General features: G+C 37.2%; 1 protein-coding gene across 2 annotated transcripts in view; it reads right to left on the bottom strand.

Moving 5' to 3' along the window:
• CWH43 (cell wall biogenesis 43 C-terminal homolog) overlaps positions 1 to 16,365 on the bottom strand; it is a 29,728-nt gene extending 13,363 nt beyond the window's left edge. The window contains exons 1-9 of one of the 2 annotated variants that reach the window (XM_008641415.2): positions 16,150 to 16,365; positions 12,778 to 12,898; positions 12,482 to 12,636; positions 10,877 to 11,078; positions 9,821 to 9,909; positions 8,263 to 8,517; positions 5,422 to 5,547; positions 2,494 to 2,573; positions 1,459 to 1,564 (exon numbers count right to left, since the gene is read on the bottom strand). In XM_008641415.2, the coding sequence (XP_008639637.1) occupies positions 1,459 to 1,564; positions 2,494 to 2,573; positions 5,422 to 5,547; positions 8,263 to 8,517; positions 9,821 to 9,909; positions 10,877 to 11,078; positions 12,482 to 12,636; positions 12,778 to 12,898; positions 16,150 to 16,303 (1,288 nt within the window). In that variant the 5' untranslated portion in view covers positions 16,304 to 16,365. The remainder of the gene's footprint in view (positions 1 to 1,458; positions 1,565 to 2,493; positions 2,574 to 5,421; positions 5,548 to 8,262; positions 8,518 to 9,820; positions 9,910 to 10,876; positions 11,079 to 12,481; positions 12,637 to 12,777; positions 12,899 to 16,149) is intronic. The other variant, XM_017744600.1, reaches the window with a different exon arrangement.
• Positions 16,366 to 16,830: the final 465 nt, after the last annotated feature.

Below are 16,830 nucleotides of genomic sequence, written 5' to 3'. Positions count from 1 at the left end.
CCTCTGGGGTTCTCAGAATCAGGAACTCTTCTTACAGGAATTTCTAGCCTAATTCTGAATGCATTAACAAATGCATTTACTGACAATGTTAATGTAGTATTTTATATAACAATATACATGTAACATAAAACTCCAGAATACTGTTTCCACCTATTGGAAATTATGATTTATTAATTTATATTTTGGAATTTGCTGCCTTTTTGACTTACTGATTGTCTTTTTCAGAAGTGATATTTCATTTCCACAAAGAAATGCCAGTGGACATAACCAGGTAATCAACTTTTTCTAACATTCATTAATTTGAACTATAGGTACCAGAAATAAATCCATTCATTAAAATTCGTAAATAAATATGCAAAGATTAAATAAGCACCCAGACATGACTTACGTACAAGAATGCTCCAAATTTCAATTCATTAAATGTCCTGGCTGTTTTCTCATAACACCAGACAGCCAGCATAGCCCAGATCTCTGAACCTTTGGTCATGGGACAATGGAGTGAACGATGCTAAAATCTCTTCTCTCTTCACTAATTCCTGCATATCTCTGCCACGAAATCAAGACTTGCACAGGAGCACCTGTCAGTGCCTTTTCACTGTGTGGGTCTGTAAAGCCTCAGCTGCTCAGGAAAATCCTGTGGTGGACTGGAGAACAACAAATCCTGGAATGCGACGTTTCCTAATCTCCTGAACTGCCTTAGATCTTAAGCTGTCAGTCCCCTGTCTACCCTATCTCATGGGCATCACAGGAAAAAAATAACACCTACAAGCACTCCTGACCAATTCCTTTCCATGCCCTCTGCAACAGCACTAATCTTGAGTCCAAATTCTTCGTTTCCTATAGCTCATTTTCCAACCAAAATCCTGCCCATGAGCAACAGTTTAGACACTCTTCTTTACAATAAAATCATGACAACCAAGCTACAATTGCTACTTTTCTTGTATACATTGCTCTGGGTTAATGATGGAAACAGACTTGTCTGTTTCTCCTCTGTATTCATTGTTTGGGGCATTTGAATTTCACACCCTTTAGGAATTATATAATGCTTCATATCTAAAAAAACCCACAGAGAACTTATAAAACATTGTATTTTATCTAAAAGGATATTTACCTTTGTAAATATCATTGTACATTATCTAAAAGGATATTATTTATGCAAAGAATTTCTCTATAGACAAGTAACTCATCAGCAATACGAGAAGAAAAATCCAAGTGAGAAGTGTTTCCTCTGAATAGAAACCTCTTTAAAATATATTAAACAAATTATCACCTCTGCAAATGGATTTTTGACTGAAGTGATTGTATTGGAGCAGCTCATAGATTGAGGAGAAAGCCACTATAAACACAGGTTCTTGTGTTAATGCAAAAATGGCCTCAGTTACCAAGCAGGTGTTTTCACTTCTGTCTCTTCAGATGAATCCTCCCAAATATAAATGAAGTGGGGAAGAAAACAGTTACCTGTCTGATTAAGCAAATTAGCTGATCCTTCCAAATTAGACCATCCTTCATTGTCATATCCAAATCTAAAAGGCCAGATCATAGCAGAGAAATCCCTTTTTGGAACCTCAAAAAATAAATGGCAAAAAGTTAAATACAATTTGAATTTTACGTATTATAGCTTTGCAGTAAATAACATCAGACACATGATGCCATAAAAGAAATACAAGAGATGTTTTAACCAATATATTTTCCTAATAAAGCTGTCAGAATTACAAAAGACTAAATCTGCTATTAACAAGGGAATAAAGTCATCATACTTAAAATTAATTTGTACAAGTAACAGCAAACAAATGAAGAGGAAAGAGACAATGCATCTTTTCATCTTACTAAGAGGAACTACCCACTTTTTGCTGCGCAATAACGTACTACAAATCTGAATTAATTGAAAAAAGAAAGCCACCTGTATAAATCTGTGCGTGTTTGTGAATCTAACACTAAACTTCCTAAGTGTTAACCATCTTGTTATTATCATTGCAATACTTACTTTCTTGCCAGATAGAAAACTGGAATCTTCCAATTTTTATCCGATTTCCATAACTAGTCTAAGTCAACCAACTTTTCAGAGACCTTCAATTCAGCGTTATGGTACAATATAGAACCATAGAATTACTTCATCTGGAAGAAACCTCAGGATGTTATCTGTTCAAACTTCCCCAACATGAGGTCAGGCTGCTAACAGCATTGTCCAGTTTGAATACAGTTCAAGTAAACTAATTTATAAAAGTAATGTTCAAATTGAACATACAAGGCAAGAATCTCTCAAATTTTTGAAATATTTTTTCCTTTGTAGCATCACTATAAATCTCCAAAGATCCAGACATTTCAATTCGACATGAATTTATAAATTAAATTTTTGCATCTTCATTTATGCATTAGTTTTTCCGAATACTTGGTCACAAAGATTTCTTCAGCAACAATTAACACACCTAAGCTATCACACACACACATTACTATATATTTGGAAGTTACTATTCTCACAAACATCCTACTCACCCCTTGGCCCAACTTCTTGTGGTAAGTTTTATAACGTAAACCTAATCCAAGCAAACCAACACCAACAAACAGCCACAATACTTGAAATAGAAAAACACAGAAAAAATGTTTTTAATGCAAGAAAAAATAATGTTATTATTGCTGTTAAACAGGACACCGTTATTCTAAGGTGTCCATAAAATGAGAAATGTGTACATTTAAGTGACACCACTAGATCAAGGCAGTATCTATGCATGCAGAATATGTATATGTGTGCAAATACACTTTCCAAAACACAACATGCTGAGCAGGTAAAATGTACCAAAACTCCTTGGAATAGTTATGTAGAAATCATGCCTGCTGAAGAATTTGTTATAGGACATGAGTAAGAACATCATGTAAACCCTTCAGTGTTTTCCTCTCTGTGTCCATGTATGCATTTGTAGTACATAATTTTTATTTTGAATTAATACAACATGTGGAATAAAATTTAATTTACTTCGCAAGCCTTTAGATGTCAGAAAGATGTGACTCTTGCCAGACTTCCAGAGTGGTCATTTGTTTGACACACCCTTGGAAAGGCAGTGCAGCTTCACAGAAAGCACATTCAGAGCTTTCCCATTGCTCCTGTAGCCTTACAAATAACCACAGTGTGCACTTAAGAGCTTCCACCATTCAGCATAATGTAATTTGATGATCAAAGCCCTCTGCAGTTATTTCCTTTACCCAGTGGCATATGCTATCTACAACAATTTCAGTAACTCCAGTTTATTCTTTCATATATTTAAAAATATATTAAATTATTTTAATGCAAGTTTTCTGGAAGAGTTTTGTGCAAAATTTAAATACATTTTATAATGGTTGATGTCAGAAGGAAGGACGTTACTTATATTAGCACGTTAAGGGATTTCATACTCTGCAAGACACAAAGGCTCTTAGAGAGGAAGCTGAGAAACAGTACAAGTCTGAGCATGATGAGGAAGTACAAGAAGTACTGTTGCAAAGTTACAGGATTAGTTGAGCAAGGGCTGTGCTTTGTGACAGGTAGGATTTTGAAATATTAATTTACTTTTGTGAAATGTTTCTTAGCAGTAATATTCAAACCACTTGAAATAGTGCACATGTTGCCTCTGACACACAAACTCTCACAGGCCACAAACTTTTGGCCCCTGAGTAAACAGGGTAAAGACCTCCATAAAGATTCCAGAAACAGCCCTGAAAAATTGTGAAGCACTTTTGTCTCATTTTTCCAAATGCAGCAAAATGTACCCAAGTGGCAAGCAATTTGTTTCAAAGTCACAGAAGAAGAAAAGATGCAGGAATTGGAATCTTCAGCATCCTGATCTCTGCAGCGTTACCATGCCCTAATGCCTAGCATTTTGTTCGTCTACCAAACTTCACACTATTGACAGACTTTTTTCTTTAGAAACAGTAAGCTGACAATGAAAACAAACCAGGGGCTCAAATGATTGTAGAGAAATAGTTGAAAACATTTGTATGATTTAAAAGCCAAAAAGTGATAAAACCTCAAAACAAAATTTGATTTTCATTTCTCTTCAAAACCTAAGGAAAGCAGCAGACCCCGTATACATAATCTGAAAAGCTGGGATCCTTAAGCATAGTTTACAGGCAGCAGATGACAACGTTTTCCCGAGGATATGAAACACGGATTTTAAAAGAAACATGAAGATTTTAGTTAAAGGTTAGCTTTGCTGAAATTAGTTAAAATAGGTAGATAAGTAAGCCCGGCTGGAATTAATTAAAAGTTAATAATTTGTTAAAAAGAGCCAGGCTTGAAATAAGCTTTTAAGATGTCAGTAACTGATTGCTAAATAACTCATTGCCTGCCACTTTTATATTTGTTTAGCTGTGCTTATAATGAGAAACAGAAACACTGATAAATAGATCTAAAGAAATGTAGACAATTACCAATTTTTTCCCATCTGAGAACCTATTCAGAAATCACAAAGAGAGGAACTGGAAGTTCACCAAGGGTAATTTGTATTGTCAAAATTCAGAAAGGTAGAAAGGTCAAATCGAGGGAGACTACTTTTACTTCATCTTCGAGACCACTGACCTAATTCAGAACACACACTACACATTCTTAATGATATTTAAGCTAATTACCATACGAGGCGGAGAATGGGAGGTGTCGATGTTATAAATATGCACTTGTATTTTGGATATTCAGAACTTTTGTAGATAAATAGACTTTGTATTGGCTTGTAACTTTGCACTGCATATTAGGGAGCTACCCCACGCAGCTGCCCGGCGCTGGAATAAACATACACTTTCTAACTCTAAACTGTTAGAGTCTTTGTCCGTCTCAGTTGGGTATAGATATTAGATCAATGCCCATATTTAAATAAATCAGATAGGCCTGGTCTGAACACAGAGCCAGGCCCAAGTGCTGTGCTGTGATGTTGGCCACAGCAGGCCAGGATGGCCTCCCCACGCAGGAGTGTCACACTGTACAGCAGCTCTGGGCCAGCCCAGTCCCACCACACTGCCAGCCAGCCCTTTCAATGCTGTCACACTGAACTGCTTCAAAATTACCATACTGAATGGGCTGGGAAATCATTCACATCTTTTGCACACATATGTAAACCCCAAGGCTCAGAGAGGCCTCCTCCTCAACCAATAAAATGAAACCACAAATGATGCCAAATACATTTTCACATCTTGGTTTTTGCCCAGTTTCTGGTCTTTGTTTAACACACTCCATTAGGAATAGCCTCTGTCAGTCACAATCACAGTGAGTCAGATTCTCCAGTAGTTTATGTCATCACTGACCTGGAACTAGGGAAATACCAACTACGAATCTGTCTCTAAAACTAGTACCAAAAAAACATTTCTAAAACATCTGAGCAGAACACTCCGCAGTGTTACCTTTTTTCCTCAGACAGTATTCCTAGCGTCATGGAGAAAAGGAACTAAAATTATACTTACATAGTTTAATATAGTTTTTACTCTTTTTGAAGAGTGGTTTTTGATTGCTTTTCACTTCAAAGACAGAGCTAAGGTCTTTCTTGGGTCCTGTTAGAAAGTCTACCCCAATGCATAACATTATAAAACCTGTAAAAATATAAGTAATTAGTTTTGTCATAGGCCTTTAACATTTAACATTGCTCAAAAACACATCTTTTATAAACTCCCAGTTGTTGTGTTATAACACAACAACCTTATGGCTCCAACAACAAAGATGATTCAAAGCACAAATGCAGATAAATGCCACACTTAATGTGGCAATGCAGGAACTATGAGATTTATTGACAGCACTCTCAAGTAAAGACTGATTTGCAGCACAGTTTCAGGGTATTATGTCAAAAAGGCTAATACATGGTAGATAAATTAAGCTAAAATCCTTCCAGGCAGTATTGTTTTCAAAGTTTACTGAAATTAACCTGGACAAGAACAATTGAGTTACACCTCCATATAACAGAACCTTGATATAACAGCTTGATGAAAAAAGTCCATTGATGATTGCAGATATCTATTATCTTTGACAATGAACTGCTCTGATACCAAGATACAAGTAACACATTTTTCATATAGGAACTACAAAAGCAATTGCTCAACATTTTGTTCTAAAACTGCGCAAGCAGACTGCAGCAGGCTGTAAGGCCAATTTAGCATGGCAGCAGCTTGTATCCTGGAACTCCAGAGCCAACAGAAATAGTTCTGCTTTTTAAGAACAGACAACTAAACACACCTACAGATACATTTTAAAAGCTAGTAAGCAACTTCTGTGCACTAACTGTTGCAATGCATGGGGAGGGTATCTTTTCAATAAATAGCTCAGACTGATAATAGTACAAGGTCTTTTCCAATCCCTTATGAGATAAAGGATCCAATTACCTTCAAAGAAAGCAGGGGGGGATAATGAATTGGATAAGAGCTCTGCCGGAGAACATCTATGCCCTTAATATCTTTGTGGCATAGTTAATTAATTACAGAAGCCATGTTTTACTTCAGAGTAATAGCCAACTATTAGTCAGTATTTTTTTATTGCCTTTACTTGTTACATTAGTTGTAGTGAAAGTTTACAAACCAGGACACTGGGTCTAGTGCAATGACTAAGGGGGCACACACAAAACCTTTCTCAAAGGGAGACTGAGTCACAGCCATTAAAGTTGATGAAGACCAGGAATCTGATCCCTCAGCATTATATCACATCACAGTGAAGCAGCACAGAAGTTCTGAATATAATGATCTTACTTTCATTGTCACTTTTCCTGGTGCAGTTCCCTACCCAAACTGCAGCAAGAGAAAGGCAGGATATTGGACAGGAGAAGAAAGCAAGAAATAGCACTTGCACCTGAAAGAAACCAGAAGAAAACAAGCAGTTTTCCAGAAAGCCAAGCTGTAAGGGTAAAAGCACTGCAACAAATACACAGCCTCATGGTGTAATCTTTGATAAGCTATGGGATGGCATCAAAAAGATAGAAACTGGATGGAATTTAAACTCACGTAGTGCCATCAGCTGAGATGTGTTCCATTTACAGTTTTCTTTACCAAAGAAAAAATTAGGGCCATCTCTGTGCGACTACCCAGTGACCATGCCAGGTAAATTAATCACAAGTGTGCATTTCAAAGGAAGCAACAGAGAGGGATTTTGAATGAAAGTATTTCTTTTGTCAAAGCATTACTCAAGAAAGTATTTGACACTTCTCAACCACATGCTTTTTTCATATAACTTAAAAAAATAAATTTAATTAGTTAAGATAACTGTTTCTAAAGACTCCTCAGAGTGCTTTCAGAACAAATAAAATAATGCAATAATGGAACAAAACTCTTTTCAAACCATAATGAGCTCAAATCCACCATCTGATTGCTGTAATATAAGTAATACACATGGAGAGTAGGAAACTGGAATGACACAAAGTGGTTGCAAAGACATTTATGAAATCTAAAACCTTTGCAGCAACAAGTTAAGCACAGCGTTCATTACTCCTTTCCAAATAAAATATAGGCTAATGCATAACATTTTAAAAATGTGCCACACAATTAGCCCAAGACAATGTTTGGCATTGTTTAAATATAGTTAGTGAAATATGCCATTGAAACATGTTAGTACCTATTGCAAAAATATTTTTGGAGACAAAACCAGGAAGGGTTGGTTTCCTTTCCACCTCTCCACCCTCATCAAGTGATCATTTTGCTAAAGCCTTTATATTTGCTCAACTTAGTTCTTCCTTATTTGCAAATACCTGACAATTTCTTTTCTTCGTGTCCTGGTCATATGTTTCTGAGGCTACAGGCTCATCAAAATTCCCCCCAAACACACTGGTGTGTCCACAAAACATAAGGTAGGGCCACATGACAAAGAAGCTCAGGTCTCAAATGTAGACTAGCTAGATCAGCAGGATGCTGCACTTTGCTCTGCAGAGCAGGGCTAAATAATGCACTGAATTCTGTTACAGTCTCAGTAGCTACCCCGTTACCTGAGGCACTGCTACCTTAGGTAGCCAGCATATTTGTACATTCACACCCTGGATTGCAGCCATATTTTTAGGGTGACTGATTAACAGATCTCTTCCTCCACTGCATACTCAGTTATCAGACATTTTTTCACTTTGACATTTCCCCTTAACTGAATTCCATTTTCTGTTCACATTTTAGACTATTTCTAACAGTAAAGAAACAAGTAGATTATTTTTTGCATGTCTCATTAATTTTTGCTCTGAAACTTTTGCCATAGTAAATCAAACAGTAACGGAGCATTTGAAAAGACTCTTTATACACTAGACACATTTCCATATTTGTATTTGTTCCTTATCGCAAATGTACCTAAAAGAAGATGGGAGCTTTCTCTAACGTAAACTCCTCCAGGTACAAATTTATAAGCTGTACACCACACACAGAAGAATAATTCAAGAACATAGGCAAACATGGCTGTACTCATGGCTTTCCCAGGATGCAGACAGCTAACAAAACGTCCAGCTAGTTGAGGCCACACACACATAGTAAAGATACCAAGAATGTTGCCTGCAACAGCAGCACTCCAGGTATGTAAATAAAGGAGACCAGCTGAAGATGCTAAACCTGTGAAGGGACAGAAAAGAATAGAGTAAGTCTCAGTCAGGTATATTATCTACAACATTCATTTTAATATTCTGTCTAGGGAAAAAATAGAGTCTGGGAAATATAATTGTGCTTTGCAGCCATGAAAGCTGCATCAGTAGAAGAACAGTTACTCACAGTAGCCAAAGACAGCCTTTTATCTTTCGCAATATCTCATTCTTATAACATTGCCTATTCAGCTGAAAACAGTATAGCAAAAAGACAACAGAGAAACATCATCAAGAGCCAAAACTGAACAGATTTTCTTACAGAGTTCTTCAGCACAACAGAGAAATGATGCAGATCTTAAGAGAGTAACAGGTTTGCCAGTTATGAACCTCTTTTACCATAATACAGAAAGAATCAAAAAGGTTAATATGAAGAGAAAACATTATTTTTTCCTGATCTTCTCTCCCTGTAGATAACCATATGATGGGCAAGAAAGCAACTATTAATCTTTTACTAACTGCAAGATCCTTGACTTACCATGCTATCTTTGATTTGGGGATTTGACCCCAAACAGAACATTAACAACCACAGAAACTCTCTATAGCAGAACAACTTCATTTTAAAACATTATAGGTAAGAATACTTACTAACTGTCACACCATGAAAGCAAATGTATAGAAACACTTTTAATATTTAACCCTTATACATCAAGGTTCTGAGCATTTTAGAATACATTGTTTGAATCAACTAAAGAACCTTTCTGTACTTGTCTTAAATAATCAGTGTGTATACATCAAAACTCAAATGTTCATGCTTACATTACAATCCACACACACATTTCTTAACACTAAGATCTGCATGTTCATACTATTTTACTGCCTGCAGAACTTGGAAAATAAAGAGATAGGAGGTAAGCTTGTCTCCAGGTGGACTGCTTGTCAAATTACAAGTTATTTTGCCTTCTGTGGAATTGAGAGGCTTATGTCATCTCAACCCCATAACCCTAGATATGGCCTTATAATAGCATCACTAAGGTTGGAAAAGGCCTCTCAGATCATCAAGTCCAACTGTTATACAATGTAGATGCTCAGAACTGAGATGCTGGTCAAGGAAACCTTAGCAGGGGCTTCTGAAGACAGTAACACTGCTTGGCAATGGCCTGGAGATTTGGCCTGTAATCCTTAGTCAACTGGTCAGACATACTGTACAATAGTCAGTGGCAGAGAAAAGGAGGCTTTGATTAGCCACACTTTTCTGAGACGTGCTGTAAGGTCAGAGGACTTGAGTAAAGGGAATAAGGTAACAAACAAAAATTCTGCTCAGGATTTGCACCTACCTATGAGAAACAAGGCAAAACTGATGACAGAAGACCAGCTCCAAAATGAAAGCATCAGCCCATGAGCAAGGCCCAGCAGAACTGTACCTCTAAAACAACCATAAGGGAAAAGAAAATATACAGTAACATGATTTTAAAAACACCTGGCATTGAAAAAGAAACCTCTAGATATACAGATAAGGGTCCTAGGTAATATATTATAGTTCTTTTACTTTAAACAGAGCTAAATTTTGCTCACACCCAACTACATTTTCTCCCCTTTATTGGATGTAAAAACATCCATCTGAAAATAATGGCAATTTATTGTAATGTATAAGTGAGGTGTGTTCAGCAGCAAAAGCAGTCCACTGAAATCCAGGTACAAAAGGCAAAAACAACTCAGAGAAAATGAGAGGGAAGAATCCACCCCAAACAGAAGTATTTTCTTCATGTCAAATAAGGGATCCTACAGTATCTAACACTGCTATCAGTCTTGGGTAGCTCTTTTGTATACGAATTACAAATTATAAACTCTGTCACCTGCCACCACATGTAGTTGACTCAGAGTAACTAATTTGGTCTCTTCCTAGATTTTGGAACCTGAATGAACCACACACAGCATTAAGACAACATTCTTACTAATCAAAACTTCTACAGAAGTATATCTTTTAATACTGCACACAGTTTATTTATGTGCATGCATCCCTGATCATCTCTCTGAAGCCTGAACTGCTAGACTAGTTTACTGCATATTATAGATGTACTGCATTCATAAGTCCTTGAAACTCATCTAAAAACTGTTTTGCAATGTGGCAAACCAAGATTTTAGTGCTGAAATAAAATAATTCTGTATCAGAAAATGTTAAGATTTCCAGGTCTGGACAAAATGCTCAGAGATTATCTGAAAGGAAGAATGAATCCTCTGTGTGAAGTACCTTGTACCCGCTTTTTTCTATCTAAATTCTTATACCATCATCTGGTTGAGTTTTAACTTGTCACCCACTACAGCACTGGATTTTGATTACAATTTTGAAGTAGTAGTAGTAATAATAATAATAATAATAAAAATCCACTTACCCATATGGATTAGGATCTGGACCTGTATGTGGATGTCCACTTACTGCCCATCTAGAAATTAATGAAACCTCCCCAAATATCCACAGAGTGAGGAACATGAGGCTGCCAAAAGCAATCCCTGATAAAAACCAATGAGGATGGGAAGCAGTCTGTCTAACCACATTACCAGTTTTGTTTGTTCCTTGTTTACTCTTTTCTCCACCTAGAATAAGAATAGAGATACAGCTAAGCAAACTGTCAAATCCTATTAGCAAGAGTTTCTGAGAACAATAAATAGCCAAAATCACAAATTTACCAGAATAAATTACATGCACAAAAGCTAATTTATCTGATTAGGATTGTGTTATCAGAAATTGATAACACCAAAAAAAATTAAAAATCTCTACTAACAATCTTAGGTCTGTCAAAAAAATATACTCACCATAAGTGCACAAAAATTACAACCTGCCCATCTGATTATTTTCATAATATTGGAATTTAAATATTTAAATTTGCTTTGAAAATCAGCAGAAAACTTACTAGAATTTGTTCAGAGGATTCTGTTGACTGAAACTCTAAACTCTGATAAGAACAAAACCTGACACTTCCAAATAAGCCAGAAATAAACTCCTTCCTTCTCCTTTTTTCCATGTCCTTTAGAACCTCTCTCATCTAAGCAGAAAGCAGCACCTTTAGTTGCATAGGTATATCACTTTGTCACCCACAAACAAGACAGATTTCCTTCCTAATCTCCTGCAGCAGATTCCCTTTCTAAATTCTGGTGAAAGCTCAGGCTTAATTTCTATCATGTAATGCAAACTTGCGAACAATATGCATTATGCTAATTTCTACCCACTTACACATAGATAAGGTTTTATCTTTCAATTAATTCATCATGGTTATACTGAGAAGGAAGGAGATTCTGAGGATTTAACATGAGCTGCCTTACCTAATCAACCCAACCTTGCTCTCTTCCTTGGCAATACCACCTCCACAGTTTAGCCTGTGCCAGCCCCCACTGCTGTGTACCCCATACAAACGCTCCAAGAACTTGGGAAAATTTTAACCAGGACAAGCTGTCCACTCTTCCAATTCTTTCTGTTTATTTTGACATATCAGCTGCTCCCCAACTTTGTCCTGTCTCCCCTTCTCTGTCAAAGGATATGCATTGGCAGAGAAACTCAAAGTGCAAACTGAATTAACATACTAACAAAAATACTATAGATGTTTCATGCTGGAAAGACAATAACCCATTCTGGTTTTATTGGTCTAGCTTATGCCTTTGTTTGTGTTACTGTCATATATTGACACTGAAAGTAGGAAAAAGAGGCAGGTCTAGCTTATGCCTTTGTTTATGTTACTGTCATATTATTGACACTGCAAGTAGGAAAAAGAGGCAGTTCCAGTACCAACTTACTACACCTTGTATGAATTGCGATACCAGTTCTGCCATGTTATGGGAAGATGGAAGTACCCCATGGCTTCTAAAGCCTGCAATGCTCATGCATCAGGTCAAAAACCAGACTGTGTTGGGGAAAATAATCAAAGAATGAAAACCCAGTGACACATAGCCAGGTATACTTTAGGTTCTTTTCATAACCACCATCTTTGCTGTAATATACTTACCTGAATGAATTTGCTCCACTGCTGCTACAAAACCAATTGCCAGTATGATAGTATTGGCAACTTGTGAGCTCCAGACTGGATTAAGTGATGTATACCAGATACGAAGAACAAGGAGCATTATCTTGCCTAGCATGAAGCCCCATATCCTGATGAACCTGGAAGAATCAGTTTTTGAAATAGTGAGGCATTTGGGGAAAAAAATAAATCTTAACTTCTAGGGGACCAGAAAAAAAAAAAAGAAAACAGTTTTTAATATAAAGAAACATCAGTTAAGTTCCATCAGTATAAGAAAATACCTTTGTACACTGTTTCCTGACCACCATGTTACTGTTTGAACCAGCAATGAAGACGAAACACCAGTAGCCAAGATGAGTAGTCTAATTGAAGCATTTGGTGCCTGGTATGATGCTAAGCTTCCTACAAACAAATACACACACACAGAGGTTGCTTTAAAGGGCAATAGAGATCAGGTAATGAGGATTTCCTGTACATTAGTTCAACCTTGTCTGTAATTTGAATGGCTATACCATTCATCTGAAAACACATGACACTACACATTTTTAAACAAACCAAAGAAATGTAGGTATGCATAGAAACTGGGTATACATGACTTTATAGCAGTTATCATTTTCAAAGAAAAAATTATATGAAGGAACTATCCAATAATCCAAGTGATTGACCTAATTTAAGTACTTATGGTGATCGATTCCATAAAGAGGCTACATGGATAAAATATCTAAGCATACAGATAGTCCTCAATCATGCACTTAGATAACTCAAAAACCATAAAGTTTTATGTACGGTGACTGCTCCTGTCTAAAAAGGATATGGCTTTTGCCACAGTGTACTTACTTTTATAAGTGGGCTGTGGCAAAAGCCACGTTCTTTATTAGACAGGAGCAGTCACCAAACACAGCACAGGGATTAGTAATCAACTGCCTTAGCAGGGGTGAACAAGGCTTTCTCTGGCCCCGTATCTGGTCTCAGAGTGGTCACTACCAGCCTGTGCCATCTCATTACTGAAAACTACCACTTTCCCAGTCACTGAAGGAGAGCATGCACACATATCTTTGCCATTTCCCAGGGCACAATGACCTCACATTATCAGCAGTTTTAAACTCTGCTAACAGGCTTCCAATTCAAGTGACTATGGACCACATATATTCTCTTCTAATCTCAGTCAGTGTGGCAAATTCTGGCCCAGGACCAATGACCAACAGCAGAAGAAGCAACACTGCTATGCTACCAGCCATTTGCTAAGTGAGCATGAGTCAAACTTGAAGAGACGTTAAGCAAGTAACGTCAGAAATGGAGCTGCAGATTCTGGCAACACATGCTAGGAATCCTCCAACTGTTTACCTGCTCATTCTGCTCAGAGTAAAAGATGCAAAGCTTAGAGCCAAGATGATAAACAAGATCTATCTGAAGTGAAGGTGTACTTCTGTGGACTTCAACAGAAGTTGCATGTACAGTACAGGCAGATTTCTGTCCCTAAATTGTGCTGGCAATCCATAAACCTGCTTCTTCAAATATTTCATCATGTGGGCTACCCTGATTAAAGCTAGCATGGGTTTGCCAAGTTAGAGCAGACACACCTTTTGCTGCTGGGCAAGTACACCCAAGACTTAAATATATCTATCCAAACACCCGAACTTAACATATATTGTCTGAAGACACAGATGCAAATAGACACTACTCAGGGTACTTTGTTATTGCTTGTTTGTTTCCAAATAGAACATAAAACCAAGTAGTATGAAAGGATACAGAAAATAGAAGTTGCAGGGAAAAGAAAGCTTCCAGAAAAGGCAGAAAGAAACAGAACATTAAAAAAATTGTTTCACTCACAGAAGACTACTTTTATAATAGCCCCAAGCTGTTCTGTAATGTCTTGTCCATACCCATTGTCACAATACGAAAAAGCACCTGTTGTGCTGGTGTTTGAGTGATACTGAAAACACCTTTCCTATTGGGCATCACTCATACCAAATTAAAATTCTGGTTTCGGCTAAGCATGAGGAATTTTCATATTATTTGATAGTGAAATTGAAGACTGCGTAGAATGGGGCGGAGCATGCATGGGGTAGATTTTTCTGCCTGACAGTTCAACAAGTCCCAGAGGAAGGCCATGGCCTTTCTGAGAAGGAAAACAGATCAAAAAGAGAATGAATAAGAGTGTCTCAGTATGAAGGAGGAAAAAAGCAGGAAGAATTGAGAAACAGCAGAATCAGTATGATGGGACAGAACTAACATAAAAGACCGTCACTGCTCTTTATTTAGCAGAACAAAAATTTATTTAGCAGAACAAACACTTTTAAGGGATTTCCACTGCTTTTGAGAAAGTGAACTAATAAACACAGCAAGGTGATCTGAAGGACTAATCTTAAATAAACATGGCAAACTTTGTGTTATTGTCACATCTGAAGGAAGGTAAGGTGCCATTTTAAATGCTCACACTCACTCCCAGTTTCTAAACTAGAAGATCTTGGAGAACGCAAAAACACTGAGCACTGCTGCAGGAAGATGAAGATTCTGCTCACTGAGAAGCTTATTACAAAACAACAAAAAAAGCATTGGGATGGATATAATGGGAAGAATAGGAAAAGTAAAGAACATGGTAAGATTATTCTTCATCAAAATCAATGACAAACAAACTATGCTCAGTTCTAGTATTTTTCTAGAGATAAAGAACAAGAATTCTTTTTAAAAAAACTACACAAGGAAAGTAAATAAGATGATCTTACTCCGTCTTCTAACAGTAAAAAACTATAAGAAAAGTGATTATCTGACTATCATCTTATATTAACAAATGAGGAGCCAGGAAATGCTGCTTCTAAAACACAGCAGCAGCATTTTCACCTCTACACAGGACGGAGACCCTTGTCTCCTGCGAGTTCATCCGGAGTGGGAAACTCTTTAGCAGTAACTTGCTTCTGAACATGGCTGTAACTGCCAAACCTTCCCCCAAAAAACTTTCAAAAAATCAACAAGAGCTAAGATTTGCACCAGTTAGCTGAAGACCAAAGAGGGAATCCCAGCAAGTCTATGTTTAAGGAGGAGCCTGTGGAATAGGTAATGGGGCATCTTTTTCCTGAGTTTAAGATCAAACTTTCTTCCTGTGCAACTGACCGTATAAGGGTTATTTCATATTTAGAATGAGCCTATAACCCCATCATTATGCTAGAGAAAAGTAGATAGATTCAATTTTAAAAATACATTCCTAGAAGGAAAAGACTGCCTCAGAAACTAAAAAAGGATATTTCACTCACAGAAGACTACTTTTATAATAGCCCCAAGCTGTTCTGTAATGTCTTGTCCATACCCATTGTCACAATAAAAAAACCACCTGTTCTGCTGGTATTTGAGTGATACTGGAAACACCTTTCCTATTGGGTGTCACTCATACTAAATTAAAAGCTCCTAGAAATAAAAGTGAAATGAGATTTTTCTGTATTTATGCAATACAACTGCTGCAAAAAATACTTCTCTGACTATAGTTAAAAGCTTGAGAGCATAAAAAAGAAACCAATAAAACATGAGTATGGGGAGAGCAAGAACTTCTTACTCCTGTCTCTTTTTGTAATCACCTGAATTTTAAGGCAATTTGGACTGTTGGTTCTTACAGATAGATACCAAAATGGAATCTACAACTCACTGCAGTACGTACTTACCAACCATAGTCAATCTCAGAACGGCTAGGACATACTTATTGTTAGCCAACCTCCAAAAAGGGCCTATTGTCAAGAATATTGGAGAAAAGAAGGCAACAGCAAAAACTTCTAGGCCCGTGAGTGCCAGTGTCTGAAGGGGGAAGTAGTAGATCATTGGTGGCAGTGCATGGTAAAGAGACCAAGAAATGTAGCCTAAAAAAAAAAAAACAAACACAAACCAACCCCATCACGTATTTTCAGCAGCAAGATTTCTTGGAGATTACTTTAAAAGTACCATTTTATACTTCTGCATATAGACTATCAAATGTATTTGAAAGTAGTTTAAGCAACAACAGTCACTTTCAGTGAAGAAGTATTTGGTTATTTTGAGTTAAACAAACACATTTTCCGAGGAAATAGAATGATGAGAATAAAACAGCTCTTCCCCCACTCAGACAGCAGTTCTTTGATCCTCAGCGAAGTGCTCAACTTCGGAAAGGATTAGTGTTCAGAAGGCTGGCTAAATAAGCAGTCCACCCACACTCTCAGGGCTCCTCAAAGGCAGACTGGTGGCTAAAGGAATTATTCTAGTAAATCGGTGTGGTGTTCTCCCCTGGAGACACCTTGTCCAGGCACACCAGCACAGCGCTGTGAGTTTCCGTGCTCTGCAGGAGATGCACCAAGCGGGCGATACCGCGGGTG

This window comes from Corvus brachyrhynchos, unplaced genomic scaffold (genome assembly GCF_000691975.1).
Source record: "Corvus brachyrhynchos isolate BGI_N302 unplaced genomic scaffold, ASM69197v1 scaffold17, whole genome shotgun sequence".
Lineage (NCBI taxonomy): Eukaryota > Metazoa > Chordata > Aves > Passeriformes > Corvidae > Corvus > Corvus brachyrhynchos.
The sequence above is the reverse complement of the archived record's forward strand: the minus strand, read 5'-3'. Positions and strand labels throughout refer to the sequence as shown.